This window comes from Leptodactylus fuscus, chromosome 5 (assembly GCF_031893055.1).
Source record: "Leptodactylus fuscus isolate aLepFus1 chromosome 5, aLepFus1.hap2, whole genome shotgun sequence".
Taxonomy (NCBI): Eukaryota; Metazoa; Chordata; class Amphibia; order Anura; family Leptodactylidae; genus Leptodactylus; species Leptodactylus fuscus.
This window is the reverse complement of record NC_134269.1, coordinates 187,516,580-187,531,457: the sequence shown is the minus strand read 5'-3', so window position 1 is coordinate 187,531,457 and position 14,878 is coordinate 187,516,580. Positions and strand designations below refer to the sequence as shown.

General features: G+C 42.8%; 1 protein-coding gene across 1 annotated transcript in view; it reads left to right on the top strand.

The window, feature by feature from the left end:
* CYFIP2 (cytoplasmic FMR1 interacting protein 2) overlaps positions 1 to 14,878 on the top strand; it is a 62,562-nt gene that overhangs the window by 26,928 nt on the left and 20,756 nt on the right. Inside the window, exons 8-17 of the mRNA XM_075274821.1 lie at positions 150 to 246; positions 1,396 to 1,524; positions 1,922 to 2,026; positions 5,092 to 5,183; positions 8,391 to 8,508; positions 9,309 to 9,428; positions 9,617 to 9,742; positions 12,539 to 12,705; positions 13,504 to 13,651; positions 14,293 to 14,446. Of these exons, the coding sequence (XP_075130922.1) occupies positions 150 to 246; positions 1,396 to 1,524; positions 1,922 to 2,026; positions 5,092 to 5,183; positions 8,391 to 8,508; positions 9,309 to 9,428; positions 9,617 to 9,742; positions 12,539 to 12,705; positions 13,504 to 13,651; positions 14,293 to 14,446 (1,256 nt within the window). The remainder of the gene's footprint in view (positions 1 to 149; positions 247 to 1,395; positions 1,525 to 1,921; positions 2,027 to 5,091; positions 5,184 to 8,390; positions 8,509 to 9,308; positions 9,429 to 9,616; positions 9,743 to 12,538; positions 12,706 to 13,503; positions 13,652 to 14,292; positions 14,447 to 14,878) is intronic.

The window sequence follows — 14,878 nt, the reverse complement described above, 5'->3', positions numbered from 1 at the left end:
TGAAAGTTTTATTGAAAAATTATACTAATCTAGTGTCTATGAACTAGCATTATGTTGAGTATTGTATTTTACACATATACAATACTATAATCTAATTTATATAACCTTTTTGGATGTTATTATTCTTGTTGTTTCCATCTTCTTTGCAGTGCTGCCCAGTTCCTAAGAAAGATGGCTGACCCTCAGTCTATCCAAGAATCACAGAATCTCTCCATGTTCTTGGCCAACCATAACAGGATCACTCAGGTATCTGTTTTTAGGTGTAATTAATTCTTATTGAGTTTTCATAAGAGAACAGAATAAAGGCATGATATAGAATGCAAACAATAGTGGTAATAACGTCGTATATAGCACTTGTGCAAATGGACACATAAGTCCAAAACTGGTAAAGGAAGAATAGAACAGAGGCAAAAACAGAGAGGGGAGGGGGAGACAAAAGGGCATCGGGGAGCATGCAGACACCAAAGGGGAAAACAAGAAAAAATGGGGAGGGGGGACAGGGAGAGTCATGAAAATAAATTAGAGATTTCAGATGACTCCCGAAACACCACCCACAGGTATCTGTTTTTAAAGGGGTTTTCCGGGGTTAATATTTCATGACCTCTCCTTGTCCGTCTCTGTCAGGGGTCTCTATTCGGGCAGGCAAGTGGGTCACATAGATACAAAAATGTGAAGGTGATGGAGCTGCATTCCTTTCAAATTTTTTACAATACAAATTTATTGTTAAATAATCCCAGCAGTGGCCCCATACAGTTCAATGTCTATCACCAGTGGCCCTATACAATTTAATGTCCCACAGCAGTGGCCCTATACAGTTATTGCCCTCCTCCCAGCAGTGGCCTCATACAGTTTAATGTTCCCCAGCAATGTTCCCACATATTTTAATGTCCCCCAACAGTGGCCTTGCACAGTTTAATGTCCTCCAGTAGTGGTTCCACACAGTGTAATGTCCGCCAACAGTGGCCTCTCATAATTTAATGTTCCCCAGCAGTGGCCCCATGTAGTTTAATATCCCTCACTAGTGGCCTCATATAGTTTAATGTCCCCCAACAGTGGCCCCCAACCAGTACTTACCTCACTTTGAGCAGATGAAAAGAGTATGATGTGAGGGGGAGCTGAGAGGTAAGTATCTACACTCAAGCTGCGCTTCTAGGTTGCAGGTCTAATGTGGCCTATGGCCTACAAAGTTGGATGCTTTAGAACCAGATCAGGGGCCACATGCATATGTTTGAGACTCCTGGTCTATGTAGTTCTTAAGATATCGGTATCATTGTCAGGTTCTGACTTCAGAATTTGATGCTCATTCAGAAATTATTTAATGGGAAATTTCCATTAATGCATGTTTTAATGTTGGTTAGTAATGGTCAGTCATAGGATGGGTTCTTATCATTGTAGTGCCTGCACCAGCAGCTTGAGGTGATTCCTGGATATGAAGAGCTCCTGGCCGACATTGTTAACATCTGTGTGGATTACTATGAGAACAAGATGTACCTGACGCCAAGTGAGAAGCACATGCTGCTGAAGGTAAGGTGGTCTCAGACAGTCAGTTCTTCTTTGCACACAGGGGCGGTATTACAGATAGCATAAGGTAAGAGGGGTCCCCATTACATATTATTACATATTTAAAGTTGCTCCTCTGCACACAATCTAATATTAGTTGCAGATGAATGTATAATCTGGTTTTAGGGTTTATGGGACCCTCTGACCCAAACTGCAAAAAGTAGCTGCATCATATAACATAAGTCTCCCCTTCTGATATTTCACCTGAATACATTTTCTCAAATTATCTTTTTATTGTAAGGTAACATATGTATAAGCAATAAAAAGACGCCACACTGAAAATCTACATCAAATCTGCCATGTCTAACCTTGGCCTATTGACTACTTAGGCCTTGACAACTGCTTCCATTGTTTCTTACAGGTCATGGGTTTTGGACTGTACCTAATGGATGGAAACGTCAGTAACATCTACAAGCTGGACGCTAAGAAAAGGATAAACCTGAGTAAAATTGATAAATTCTTTAAGGTGAAGTGCGAAATTTAGTTCATTGCAAAATGATAAACTGTGTTATGTTAAGTTCAGGTCCTGAAAGGGCAAAGCATGATGGATTCAAGGTACAAAGGCAGTGTCATGTTCTACCCCTTAGGGCCAGGCATCACATAGGTTATAGGTTTTGCCAAGTGTCTTACTTTATGACTATGACATGACTAATTTCAGCACTACAGGAACCTTTAGGTTAAATTCACACAAAGTTTTTCTGCAGGTGGATTTGAGGCGAAATCCACCGACAAATACTCCATGGGAACATATCCTTAGTAATTTTTTTGTGAAGGGCCGAGATGCACACCTTGATAGGCATCACCTGTCCTTCTTTTCTTCTCTTATCGGTGAATGTGGTCACTGTTTATTCTGACGCTGCAAAAACTTGACAGTAAAGTTTTGGACTACTACATTACTTAAAGGGGATTTCCGAGAGTTTGGTTTCAAGTACCTATCCTAAACGGGGAGGATCCGACACTTGAGACCCTCACAGATCAGCTGCTTGGAGCAACAGCAGTGCTTGGGGAAAGAGGAGTGCTGGACCAGTGCAGCTCAGTCCCAGTCCCAGCAAATGTATCCAATGTATGGCAGTGAGAATGGTGTTCAGTAGACAGGCAGTAGTTTAATTCTCAGATAACCCCTTTAACTGTGAAAGGGGTCGTCCAGTGATGAACACTTACCCCCTATCCATAGGACAGGGGATAAATGATAGCTGGAGGCCCAATCCCCGTGTCCTCCATTGATCAGGAGGATGGGGGAGCGAAAGTCCCCTTAAAGCCTCCATTGTGAATGGAGCACCAGTGCGCTTGTCTGGCTGGTGCTTCATTCACTTCTATGGGATTGGCGGTAGTGTAATACACCCGCAGCCACACAGAAGTAAATAGAGCACTGGTCAGGCAAACCCACTGGCGCTCAATTCACTTTCATTCGTGATTCACCATCCTCCTGATCACTGGTGGACCCCGTGATCAGGTCCCCAGCGATCTGACACTTATACCCTGTACTTTGGATAATGCGACAACCCCTTTAGAGGAGCTGACCATTGAGCTTTTGACTGTAGTAACCCTTACCAACACAGTTGAATTGTGCAAAATAGAATACTTGTTTATTCACACAGTATTCTATTTTGCACAATTCAAGTGTGACGTTCATTCCTTCAAGTATACTATGGGTCGAGACCCTACGTCCACACACCAGTAATCTCCTACTGCATCCCTCTGTATCATTACCAACACAGATAACTTTATGAATTAGACTCAGACGATATCAACACACTATCATGACTCCCTTAATAGTAACAATTACTGTGGCCACTATGGCAGTATAATCTTACTATTAATTTGCTACAGACTGGGCAATATATGGGCAGACAGAAGATGGTTCTAGTTAAATCCAGTTATGCTGTTGTGCAGTTATGACATTGTAGCTTCATGGAGTGTTAGGCTGAGGCCCAATGTCTCAGATTTTGCTGTGGTTTTTTTAAGCCAAAGTCAGAAATGGATTGAGCAGAAGTTAGAAGTTTAAGAGTATATATTCTCCATTTCTTCTGTAGCCATTCTTGGTTTTGGGTAAAAAAAAAAAAAACTGCAACAACAAACAAACTGCATTTTCGTAATGTGGAGTCTCATCCTTGGGGGGCGATCACACTTACACCCAGTGTCTGCCCTGTGCCATTCCACTGGTTTTCGGTCCTCAGCCCCGAAAAACTGCACAAAAGACGCCTTCCAGGCGGTCAGCTTTAAAACCCATTAATTTGAATGGGTTTTTAAATGTTTCCGCCTGCGGCCTCTTCATAGGGAAACCATTTTTTTCTGCCACACATGTCCGACTTTGTGTCTGGCCGAAAAAACCGTTTACCCATGGAGAGGCCGCAGGTGGACCCCGGCGGTGACCATTCAAATGAATGGGTTTTAAAGCTTACCGCCAGGAAGCCGTCCTCTGTCCAGTTTCTCGGGGGTAAGCACAGAAACTCGTCAGAATGGCACAGGGCGGACAAAATAGCGGGCAAAATAGCGCCGCGTATACGATCCCGGCTCCCACTGAAATCAATGGGAGCGTATACGGCCCGCAAAAGCTCACGCGGCGTAGACGTGCCACATCACGCGGCACATTACTCCATGTGAACCCTCCCTTATACCTACAGAAACGCCAATGGTTTCCCCTTAGGTATAGTTGTCACAGAAAGTCTGCGGGGAAAAACTCCACAAACTTTCTGTCTAAAGCACTGCGGGAAAAACCACGATGCATTGCCATTGCGGTTTTTCCCGCAGCGTTTTTTTGCTTTGGGACATCCCATAGGGTCTTAGCCTTAGGATGAGGCCACACAAACTTTTTTGCTGCAGATATTGCTGCATTTTTTGAGTCAAAGCCAGGAGCGGACTTAGCAGAAGTATAAGCCATAAAAGGGTTTTGCCATTACAGACACTTATCAGAGTCAGATCAGATCCCCAGCGATCAGGAGAATTTAGGCCTGAAAGTTTCCCTGTAAATGAAGCACCAGTGGACTTATGTGATTTGTGCTCTGTTCATTTCTATGGACGCCCCGGAGGCCTCATAGCAGTGATTGGAGCAGTGATTAATATCTTGCAACAGCACTGGCGATTCATTTACAGGGACAATTCAGGGATATCTTTAGGCCCCCGTTCTCCTGATTGTTGGGGTTCCAGCGGACGGACCCTCACTGATCTAACACTTGTTTCCTGTCCTAGGGTATAAAAATAGTGAGGAGGTGAAACTTTTTATGAAAATTGAGCAAAATTAACTTTGTTGCCCATAGCAACAACAGGACAACTTAAGAAATGAAAGCTACACTGTGATTGGTTGCTAAGGGCAGCAGGGCCAATTTTGCTGTTAGATAGTTTACAAAAAATGAACAAGCTTTATTTACATTCGAACAGAAAATCCAGCAAGAAGGAAGAAAGTAACAAGGAATGGTTTGGTACCGATCTGTGCCACAAACCCCATCCTATCATGACTTTATTCTTCAGTCTGATAGAGCGCCCCCTGTATACTTGTCTGTCTATTCAGTCCGTCTTTATTTTCTCTTGCAGCAGCTGCAGGTGGTCCCGCTCTTTGGAGACATGCAGATAGAACTTGCCAGATACATTAAGACCAGTGCTCACTATGAGGAGAACAAGTCCAAGTGAGTGCATGCCGTAATGTCTCTCGGCTCCGGGGAGTGACAGGAGGAGAGTGCGTGGAGGACGACTCGCTGAATCATAGGGGTGGAAATAATCGACAGCAGAACTAAGCAGCTTGTGGTTGTAAAATGCCCTCATCGTCTTCCCGGCTTTACTGCCAGAAGCTGCTTACCGCTGTGGTCATTCACTGTTACCTGCCCAGGTATTAGTGCCATTAATACTGCTCCCGGGCATTTTAGTATCAGCCACCCAAGGCCTGGCACTTCTCTGAGCATATCTGGCAGACTAGGAATCACTGTGTTTCCAAATGTTTCCTGGATATGCTCAGTAATAGCCGGGATGGGGGCGTTTACGTGCTAAAATAACCAGGAGCAGTATATGGCTTTTATTTTGTACTACAGTTTAACACTTGACTGACATATTTTGCACAGTACAATACGGTAGACAGGGAAGGGAATCATCAAAATAACAGTTATGGAGAATTGTTTCTTAGAACTTTGCATTGCAGTTCCTCTGTTATTCCTCATGGGAATGTAAGAATAAATTGGCAACTGGATGTTAAGCCGAGCCCTCCATGTTGAGTACCTGCAAAGTGGATGGGATTCTGACTAATCCCATCCAGACATTGCAGAAAAATGGTGGAAATGTCAGTTATACCTATAGAAACGCTGGCATGTTCCGTACAGGTATAATAGAAGCAGAAAGCACACAGAGTTTTTCTCTGCTGACTTTCTGTTTCTATATTATCTATACGGAAAATGCCAGTGCATTATTCAGTGGAAAAAGCGCAATGCATTGCAGTCTGTTCCGCAGTGTTTTTCTGGCTGCAGCCTGCTACATGGTGTCTTAACCTTAAAGGGAATTTTGGAGATTTTAAATTGATGACTAATATATGCCTTCACTGATCAGAGGTTTGAAGAGTCCATGACACTTCCTTTCCACAGGCTACGAGGTCATATTGATGAGCTACTGTCTGTAGCCCAGTCCCATTTAAGAGCATGGAATTGAGCTGCAGTACCAAGCACATCCATTACACAGCACATCCATGTACAGTGCTGTGCCTGGGAATGAATAGGCAGCAGCGCTTGCCCTACAGACAACTGGAGGGGTAGCAATTATGTGGGACCCTCCACTGATCTGATATTGATGATCTGTCCTAAGTATTGGTCATCAATATTAAAATCCCGGAAACTCCTTGCCAGTGGGAACTGCCCTGCAAACACTGGAGGAGAGATAGTTTGCATACTTTTTCCCAAAGAGCATTCCCTATTAGTGATGAGCGAGTAGTATTCGATCAAATACCTCGCCGGCATAGGAACGCGTGTGATCGGCCGAACACCAAGGAGTTAAACGCTTCGAATATTTGAAGCGTTTAACCCCTTGGTGTTCGGCCGATTACACAAATTCCTATGCCAGCGAGGTATTCGATATACCAGTTATATCACATGTGGTTTTCACAGCCACTGCATATAGCCGCATCAGTCCTTACCAGTGTAGCTGCAGTATACTAGGCCCCCATCTCAAGCATACTTATATCCTACATGTTTCCAGTTGGCTCAGTGGCACTCAGACCTCTGAAGGCCCCATGCACACAATTGACTATGCTGTCCGATATGGGGTCGAGTTTGCAGGGAATGTACTCAGATGATATTTGGAGTGACGTCTGAGTGTCATCTGAGTGCATTACGTAATGTTCTTACTTCTATGGGGCTAATAATGTGTTCTGCGCTGATGACACAGAGTAGTATAGGACCTTATTTATGTTCATCGGAACAAAACGGATCATCGGACATTTGAGGGAACATTGGCTTGAACACGCCGTTGTGTGCATTAAGCCTTAAGTGCCAGTCAGGGGACAAGTCCTCCTAATTCCCTAAATTTCTGGAGGCATGGAGATAACTCATACATTGTCAAGCTAGTATACGGTAATTTGAGACAAATATATAGATACAGATATATTTATGTATAAATATATATATATGGTTATATACTGTATATGTATATATATATATATATATTAACATTACAGATTCAAGGGTGTTCTATCTTAAAATATTAAATATAGTTCATGTCACTTTCATATGCCGGCATAGACTTTATGTCTGGGGTTTTACCTTCATGATCCCCATTAATCCTGAAAGTGAAGGGACTGCTGCTCTGGTGTGGTTCTATGCCACATCACTGGCTGGCTGAAATTCCCTGCACAAGATATTACCAAGAATGCTGCTTTAAAGATAAGTCTTAAAAGGGACACACAAGCCACTTCAAACTCAGAATCACTGGGGGTCCTAAATATCCCACCAATCATAAAGTAATGCATATCCTAGACATACACACTAAGAATACTCTTTAAGGCTGGGGCCCCACGGGTTGGAAATGCCATGATTTCCCCTGGCAAAAATGCAGTGGGAAAAATTGTGGTGCTTTACAGTAAGTGTACACTATGCGTTGCTGTCGTGGTTTTTCCCACAGCGCTTTTTAGCTGCGGGTCGTCCCTTGGGGCCTTAGCCTAAAGAACACATTGTAGATGTAAAGCAGAGCACCCTGGTGTCCATCCAGTCAAGTGTCTTAGCATTTTGTGCATGTATATTCTCTGCACTAGCAATTTATGAGTAGTGCAGGAAATATGGGGGAAGCATTGCCAGTGGTGACTAGTCAGAGTCTGCATGACTGTAGTAGGTTTTATAGATAAGTCGTGTATGCAGACATACATTTCTGCCTGCGCACAATATATGAAGCTGTGGCTGATGCTGGAGAACCGCAGCCCCTTCAATCAGCCAATTGGAGAGGGTGGCAGAAGTCTGACTCCTCTGTTATGATATACCCAAGTATAAGTCAGGAATATAAAAGTCCTGGAAACGCACTTACATTTTATAAGTGTCATTTGGTTGTTCTACGTGTGGTTCTCACTTCCCTTGAAAACATACCACAGAAGAGGAACAGAAACGAATCGTCATGTTAATTGAAAACCACAATTTAGCTTAGTTCAGTCTATGAGATGTAATATTTCATGTATTGTGTAATATACAGGTTATGTACAGGGAGGCTGTATTAGTGCACTTTGGTCGTAGGTTTTTATCATGTAGTCTATGTATTGTAGTTAGCAGTCCCCATCAGTGTAGCTCACTATCTAACAAGTGCTCCTAGACTCTTTCCACTCGCCCTATTGAGGCCGTTCTGCAGGTTTTAAGCAGCTGTTTCCTGCCCAGGTGGACCTGCACACAGAGCAGTATCAGTCCGCAGTACAATATTTGTGAGCAGATGGTACAGATTCGAGACGACCACATCCGCTTCATCTCTGAGCTGGCACGCTATAGCAACAGTGAGGTAAGGACATGTCCCAGGATACTGCCATCTTATAGTCCTGATATAACAGGGTCACTGGAGTTTTCATTATCTTACAAGTTTTTATTATATAATTTTCATGAACAGATGACTGTGCTCAGAATTGTGGTTCTTAGCAGTGTATTTTTTACATTATACTTCTCTTTTTTTAAGAACCGTAAAATTTCATTTCAGTAATCCATAAAAGAATATTCTGTGGTTTTCAACTTCCTATAATCTCCAACTTGTTTAGAATGGAAATGTGGATGATTACATATTATAGATATGTAGTAGTTATAAGATAGACAGTTAGATATGAAAGAGATAGATTACAAAATAGATAGATAGATAGATAGATAGATAGATAGATAGATAGATAGATAGAATAGATGGCAGATAGATAGACAGACAGACAGACAGACAGACAGACAGACAGACAGATAGATAGATAGATAGATAGATAGATAGATAGATAGATAGATAGATAGATAGCTAGATAGATAGATAAGACATGCATAGATATTAAACACTAGCACTTGTGTACAGTATAAGAAGAGAGGTGCAGACTAATAAAAGTTACATGTGTAAATCCCCAGTTAATAATGCGTGGTGTTTTGGCGTGGTTTGTGGTGTGTTGCATTTTTACAGGTATAATGCATTTACCATGTTTCATCTATTGTATAAAGAAACACAACTGCAACAAAACTGCATGTGGTTTTTCGTATGTTGTGCTTTGTTTTTTGTTTTTAACTGAACCTCAGCTGCTAGTTATATATTTCCTTACTGTGTTCTGCTGTTGTCAGGTTGTAACCGGCTCGGGTCTGGACAGCCAGAAGTCAGATGAAGAATACAGAGAGTTGTTTGACCTGGCACTTAGGGGTCTGCAGCTTCTATCTAAGTGGAGCGCCCATGTCATGGAAGTGGTGAGTTGGGTATTGTTACCCAGAGGTCATCATTTAGCCACAATAATCAGTCAGCAGAACACATTATTAAACTCCTGCTAGATTCAGACCCCTACTCTTATATATATTCCTGTTCACATTTATATACCTGACTTTGCCTATGAAACTTACGGCACTGGCTCTTCTAATATGCACTTTCCATCTTTCAGTATTCTTGGAAGTTGGTTCATCCTACAGACAAGTTTTGTAACAAGGACTGTCCAGGTACAGCAGAAGAATATGAGCGAGCTACAAGATATAACTACACCAGTGAGGAGAAGTTTGCCTTTGTTGAGGTGAGTTGCACATATCTAGCCCCTAGTTCAGGCATATTCATACACCAAACAACACCAATTGGCTGTATCTGACCTATGTACAAGACAAGCTTTCTTTACCTTAGAGATAATCGATAGGTGCCAGTATCTGCATATATCTCCCTTGGGCTAAAGACAGAAAAAAAGTCTAAAGCCTCAGTCATGTTCAGGTCCATGAAAAGAGGAGTAGATGGCCTCTATGTGCAGTCTATGTTCACTACAGGTCAATATCATTCACCAGACTGAGTTGCAAAAATGAACAGGAATAGGATCTTCACCATATTTTGCAACTTGGTTCTACATCCACTACACAGATCCATAAAATGTATGGCTATGAGCATAGAGACATAGGGATTTCTTGGTTCCCACATTTTGTACCTTTATACAAGGATCTGGGCTTGTTGCTCTCCAGTAGTAGTCTTCACTAAAAGCTGACGTGAGCAAAACCAGATAATACTAGGATGCTACACTAAAGCAGTGGGCAGAAGACAGAGGCAGAGGTGAGGACAGGTGGAGTTTGTGCACAACAGTAGACAGGCTGAAGATAGCTCCCATAGATAGGTTTTTTCAACAATTTACTAAGTCCATAACCATTAAAAGACAACAGCAGACTCATCTGATGTGTGCTGCTTATCTTATCAATGTGGTTGTCCACATTAATTATAAACATAGGTTACCTAGAATCCTTATGGTCCTTTCACACATTGGGACAGAATTACTAAATTAAATGCATGAGAATTTAGGTTTACTCTGTGCCACTAAACTGACCTACATACTTGGAACCTCATATATTATGTGTTTTTGCATTGTGCGACAGGATGGCACTTATTAGGAAAAGTGGCAGGGTTTACAGAAAAGAAATCAGGGCTTACAGTGTGCCAGAACTGTGCCACATTTCTGGTGCAAATTTCTGTCTCAAATAATAGGTGGTATAAGCTAACACTAGGTTCACACCTGCATTCGGGTTTCCGTTCAGGAGGCGTTAATAAGTCGGAAACTCGCAGACCCCATAGACTATAATGGGATTCACTGGGATTCCGCCCGAAAAGGGCAGAAAATGAAGAGAGAAGAGCTGCTTGCAGGACTTTTCTCTCTTCATTTTTTAAAACAGAATGAGGAATGGAATCCCCAGGAGGAGACCGGGCGCAGGTGTGAACCTAGACTTAGACAGTCTGAAGATGCATCAGATTTATAATCCAGCATCAACCACTGTGATAGATCTGCTAATAAATATGTTGATGTTCTACCCTAAGGATAGGTCACCAATATCAGATGGGTGGGTTCTGACATCCAGCTGATATACAGAGAATGGAGCAGGAAGCAGATAGCTGTGTTCTCTGTGTAGTGGTAGAACTGAGACACTATAGCTTAGCACCAATTGGAGTGAATGGGAACTGATTTGCAGTACCTGGTCTGGCCACTATATCTAGAACAGAGCTGCCTGTTTCCAGTTTCATCTTCTGTGTATCAACTACTAAGAACAGCTGATCATTGGGGGTGCCAGATGTCAGACCCCACAGATCTAATATGGGTGAACTATCCTAGACTGTCTAGTCTAAGATTGCTCTGTTAAAAATTTAGAATTAGTAAACCTGCTCTAATGTGATCTCAGTGAATTACCTGGGGCAACACTGATACTGTATGAAGACTCATGAATTTTTGTGTTGTGTTAGAAATATGAAGATGAGCGAATGGCGTTCGATTGAATTAGTATTCGACCGAATATCAGGCTGCTTGAGATATTTGATTCCAATCGAATACCACGCGGCAAATGCACTAAAAATTCGTATCCCCTCCCACCTTCCCTGGCGATTTTTTTTTGCACCAATAACTGTGCAGGGGAGATGGGACAGGAACTAAGACAACGTAGGCATCGAAAAAAAATTGGAAAAAGTAATTGGCTGGCTAAATCAGGTGACTAAACACAAGAAAAAAGTTATATCCAGCACGCCTGAAATCTTCCTCATAAAACTTAGCTTTTAATGGTGAGCATAAATATCCATAAAAATTCCTTGATAACATGAGACAACGAGCATGTTTAGACAAAAAGAAAAATACTTTCACATGGACATACCACACCGACGAGACTCAGACAAAAACTAGCTGACGCGTTTCGGGGCTAGCAGAGTTCAGCTCTGCTGCATCTCAGGTGTACAGAGCTCAGCGCACAGCCAGCTCTTCTGCATCTCAGGTGTAGCAGAGCTCAGCACACGGCCAGCTCTGCTGCATCTCAGGTGTAACAGAGCTCAGCGCACGGCCATCTCTGCTGCATCTCAGGTGTAGCAGAGCTGTGTCAACTCTGCTATCCCTGAGTTCGGACTACAATGGAGACTGCTGTGAATCAATCTTAGACTCCGCCTCCTCACAGATGAGCCTCCAGCAGAACCAGCGTTGATTGGCCGAATGCTGGTCAATGCATTCCTATGGGAAAAAGTCAGCTCCCGCATTATTAGTGGCATAATACAAGGACTTGGGCATGTTAAATGGCTCAAGACATGCTTCCCCTGCTGTCCCAGTTGCATACCAGAGGCATTGTCCTCATTTCCTGGGGTGTCATAGTGGACTTGGTGACTCTCCTGTGTCGAAGAGCGGTTTCCCCTGAAACAAAGCTTTTTTCCCCCATAGACTATAATGGGGTTCGATATTTGCTCGAATAGTCGAATATTGAGGGGCTATTCGAAACGAATATTGAATATTTCTCTGTTCGCTCATCTCTAATAAAGATGTTGCAGGTAAATGAATGGAAGCTTCACATCTTACTGTCTTTAATCCCCAAAGGTGATTGCCATGGTAAAGGGTCTGCAAGTACTCATGGGCCGCATGGAAAGTGTTTTCAATCAAGCAATAAGAAATACTATATATGCTGCGCTGCAGGACTTTGCTCAAAGTACCCTACGAGAACCTCTCCGACAAGCTGTGCGCAAAAAGAAGAATGTGCTAATAAGGTGAGAGGTACCATGGTAATATATAAATGACTTCTCAGGAACCTGCACACACAAAATGCCTGGTATTAAGGGGCTTATCCGAGGAATAATAATGCTTACCACCACTTTATTACTAATATACACTGCAGAGCCCCACTTCCTACCTGTGCGGTGGGCAGCTGAAGAGTCTGGGACTCTAGTACCTCTGTTTCCCCAGCTGACACTCCGACTCACTGTCACATGACTGACTCCAACTTACTCAATGGGACTGTGGCCTGAGTATAGGAGAGTAGGTGCCATAACTGAGAGTTGTGGAGACAGAAGAACAAGAGTACCAATCTCCCCTGGTGCTCTCTGCACAGATAATAAATAGGGCTTTATTATTGTTATTAATAAAGCTTATTTATTGCAGGGAATGTCCTGGGAAACTTGAAATAATATATTGTATGTATAAAAACACTGAATAAAATCTACATTATACAAATTAATTATTTGGCCCTGGGTGTGAGAAGAGGAGAGGCCTCCCTTTCCCACAAGGAAAAGCTAGGATAGACTAGGGCTATACGGCAACTTTTGCCTCTACTTCTGTCACACAACCAAAGATCACGATGTTGTCATGCGACTTTAATTTAAGTGTAGTCGCATTGCGACCTAGGGTAAGTTGCGATCATCACTTGTAGTCGGCATGGATGTGCCTAGTGGAAAATCTGTCCGTGGTTGCATTCACAGCATCAGTGGTAACATGATCGAGCAGCCATGTGTGTTATAAATTGTTACTAATGAATTTACCGGAATAAATTTCTATCTGCTTCTCCATAGTGTTCTGCAGGCAATCCGTAAGACTATCTGTGACTGGGAAGCAGGTCGCGAGCCACCCAATGACCCATGTTTAAGAGGAGAGAAGGACCCCAAAGGCGGTTTTGACATCAAAGTTCCTCGTAGAGCAGTGGGACCCTCAAGCACACAGGTCTGTATATTTACATGAATATTTTATGTAGTTTATGACATTTTATTACATTTTTCACTGTATATTGTTTTTATTCCACATTTTACTCTTTATTAGAGATGAGCGAACACTGTTCGGATCAGCCGATCCGAACAGCACGCTCCCATAGAAATGAAAGGAAGAACCTGTGATGCCGGCCGGCCGCCGGAATAGTCAGCGTCACAGGTACTTCCATTCATTTCTATGGGAGCGTGCTGTTCAGATCGGCTGATCCGAACAGTGTTCGCTCATCTCTACTCTTTATGTCAACAGCCTTTACGGTAGGGCTATTTGGCGACTTTGGCCTCAACTCCTTTCACATAACCAAACATCACCATGTTTTCATGCGACTCTAATTTATGTAGAATCACATTGCAACTTAGGGTGAATTGCAATTGTCACATGTAGTTGAAAGAAAAATCAAGAATTTCCAAGTTTTTTGCAACTAGAAGTCACAGTCGCAGGCTCCTTGGGATCACAATGTGAATGCATACCCTTATATTGTTTAAAGAGTCACAGGGCAACACAGCGATCTTTGGTATCTTGATGGGAGTGAAGCTAAAGTCGATGTGTTGATCTAGCCCTACTAACTGTGTAGTCAATGACTTGTATCTTCTTTGTAGTTATACATGGTACGCACAATGCTGGAATCACTCATAGCTGACAAGAGTGGATCTAAAAAGACATTACGCAGCAGCTTGGATGGACCCATCGTACAAGCAATTGAGGAGTTCCACAAACAGTCCTTCTTCTTCACTCACCTGCTCAATTTCAGTGGTGCGTAATGAGGGGGGGTGATTTGTCCCTACATAAAATTGCATTTCCCATGTTATGAGATGAACTGAACTACATCTTAAAGGGGTTGTGCTAATATGGACACTTATCCGCCATGCACAGGGCAAGGACTAAGTGTCACACTGGGTCCCTCAAAGTTTAAGAGGACCGAAAGTCTTCCTACAGCCTCCTTGTGAATGGAGTGACAGTGCGCCTGTGTTTTGGCACTCCATTCACTTCTATGGGCCTGCAGACACTGCCAGAGATTACAGTCTATGCAGCTCTATAGAGGTGAATAGAGCACCAGTCACGCAACTGCACTTGCACACAATTCACAAGGAGGCTGTAGGAAGATTTTCGGTCCCCCATCCTCTTGATCACTGGGGGACACAGCATTACGAACTTCCGTGATCGGACTGTGCTGTAGATAGGGTG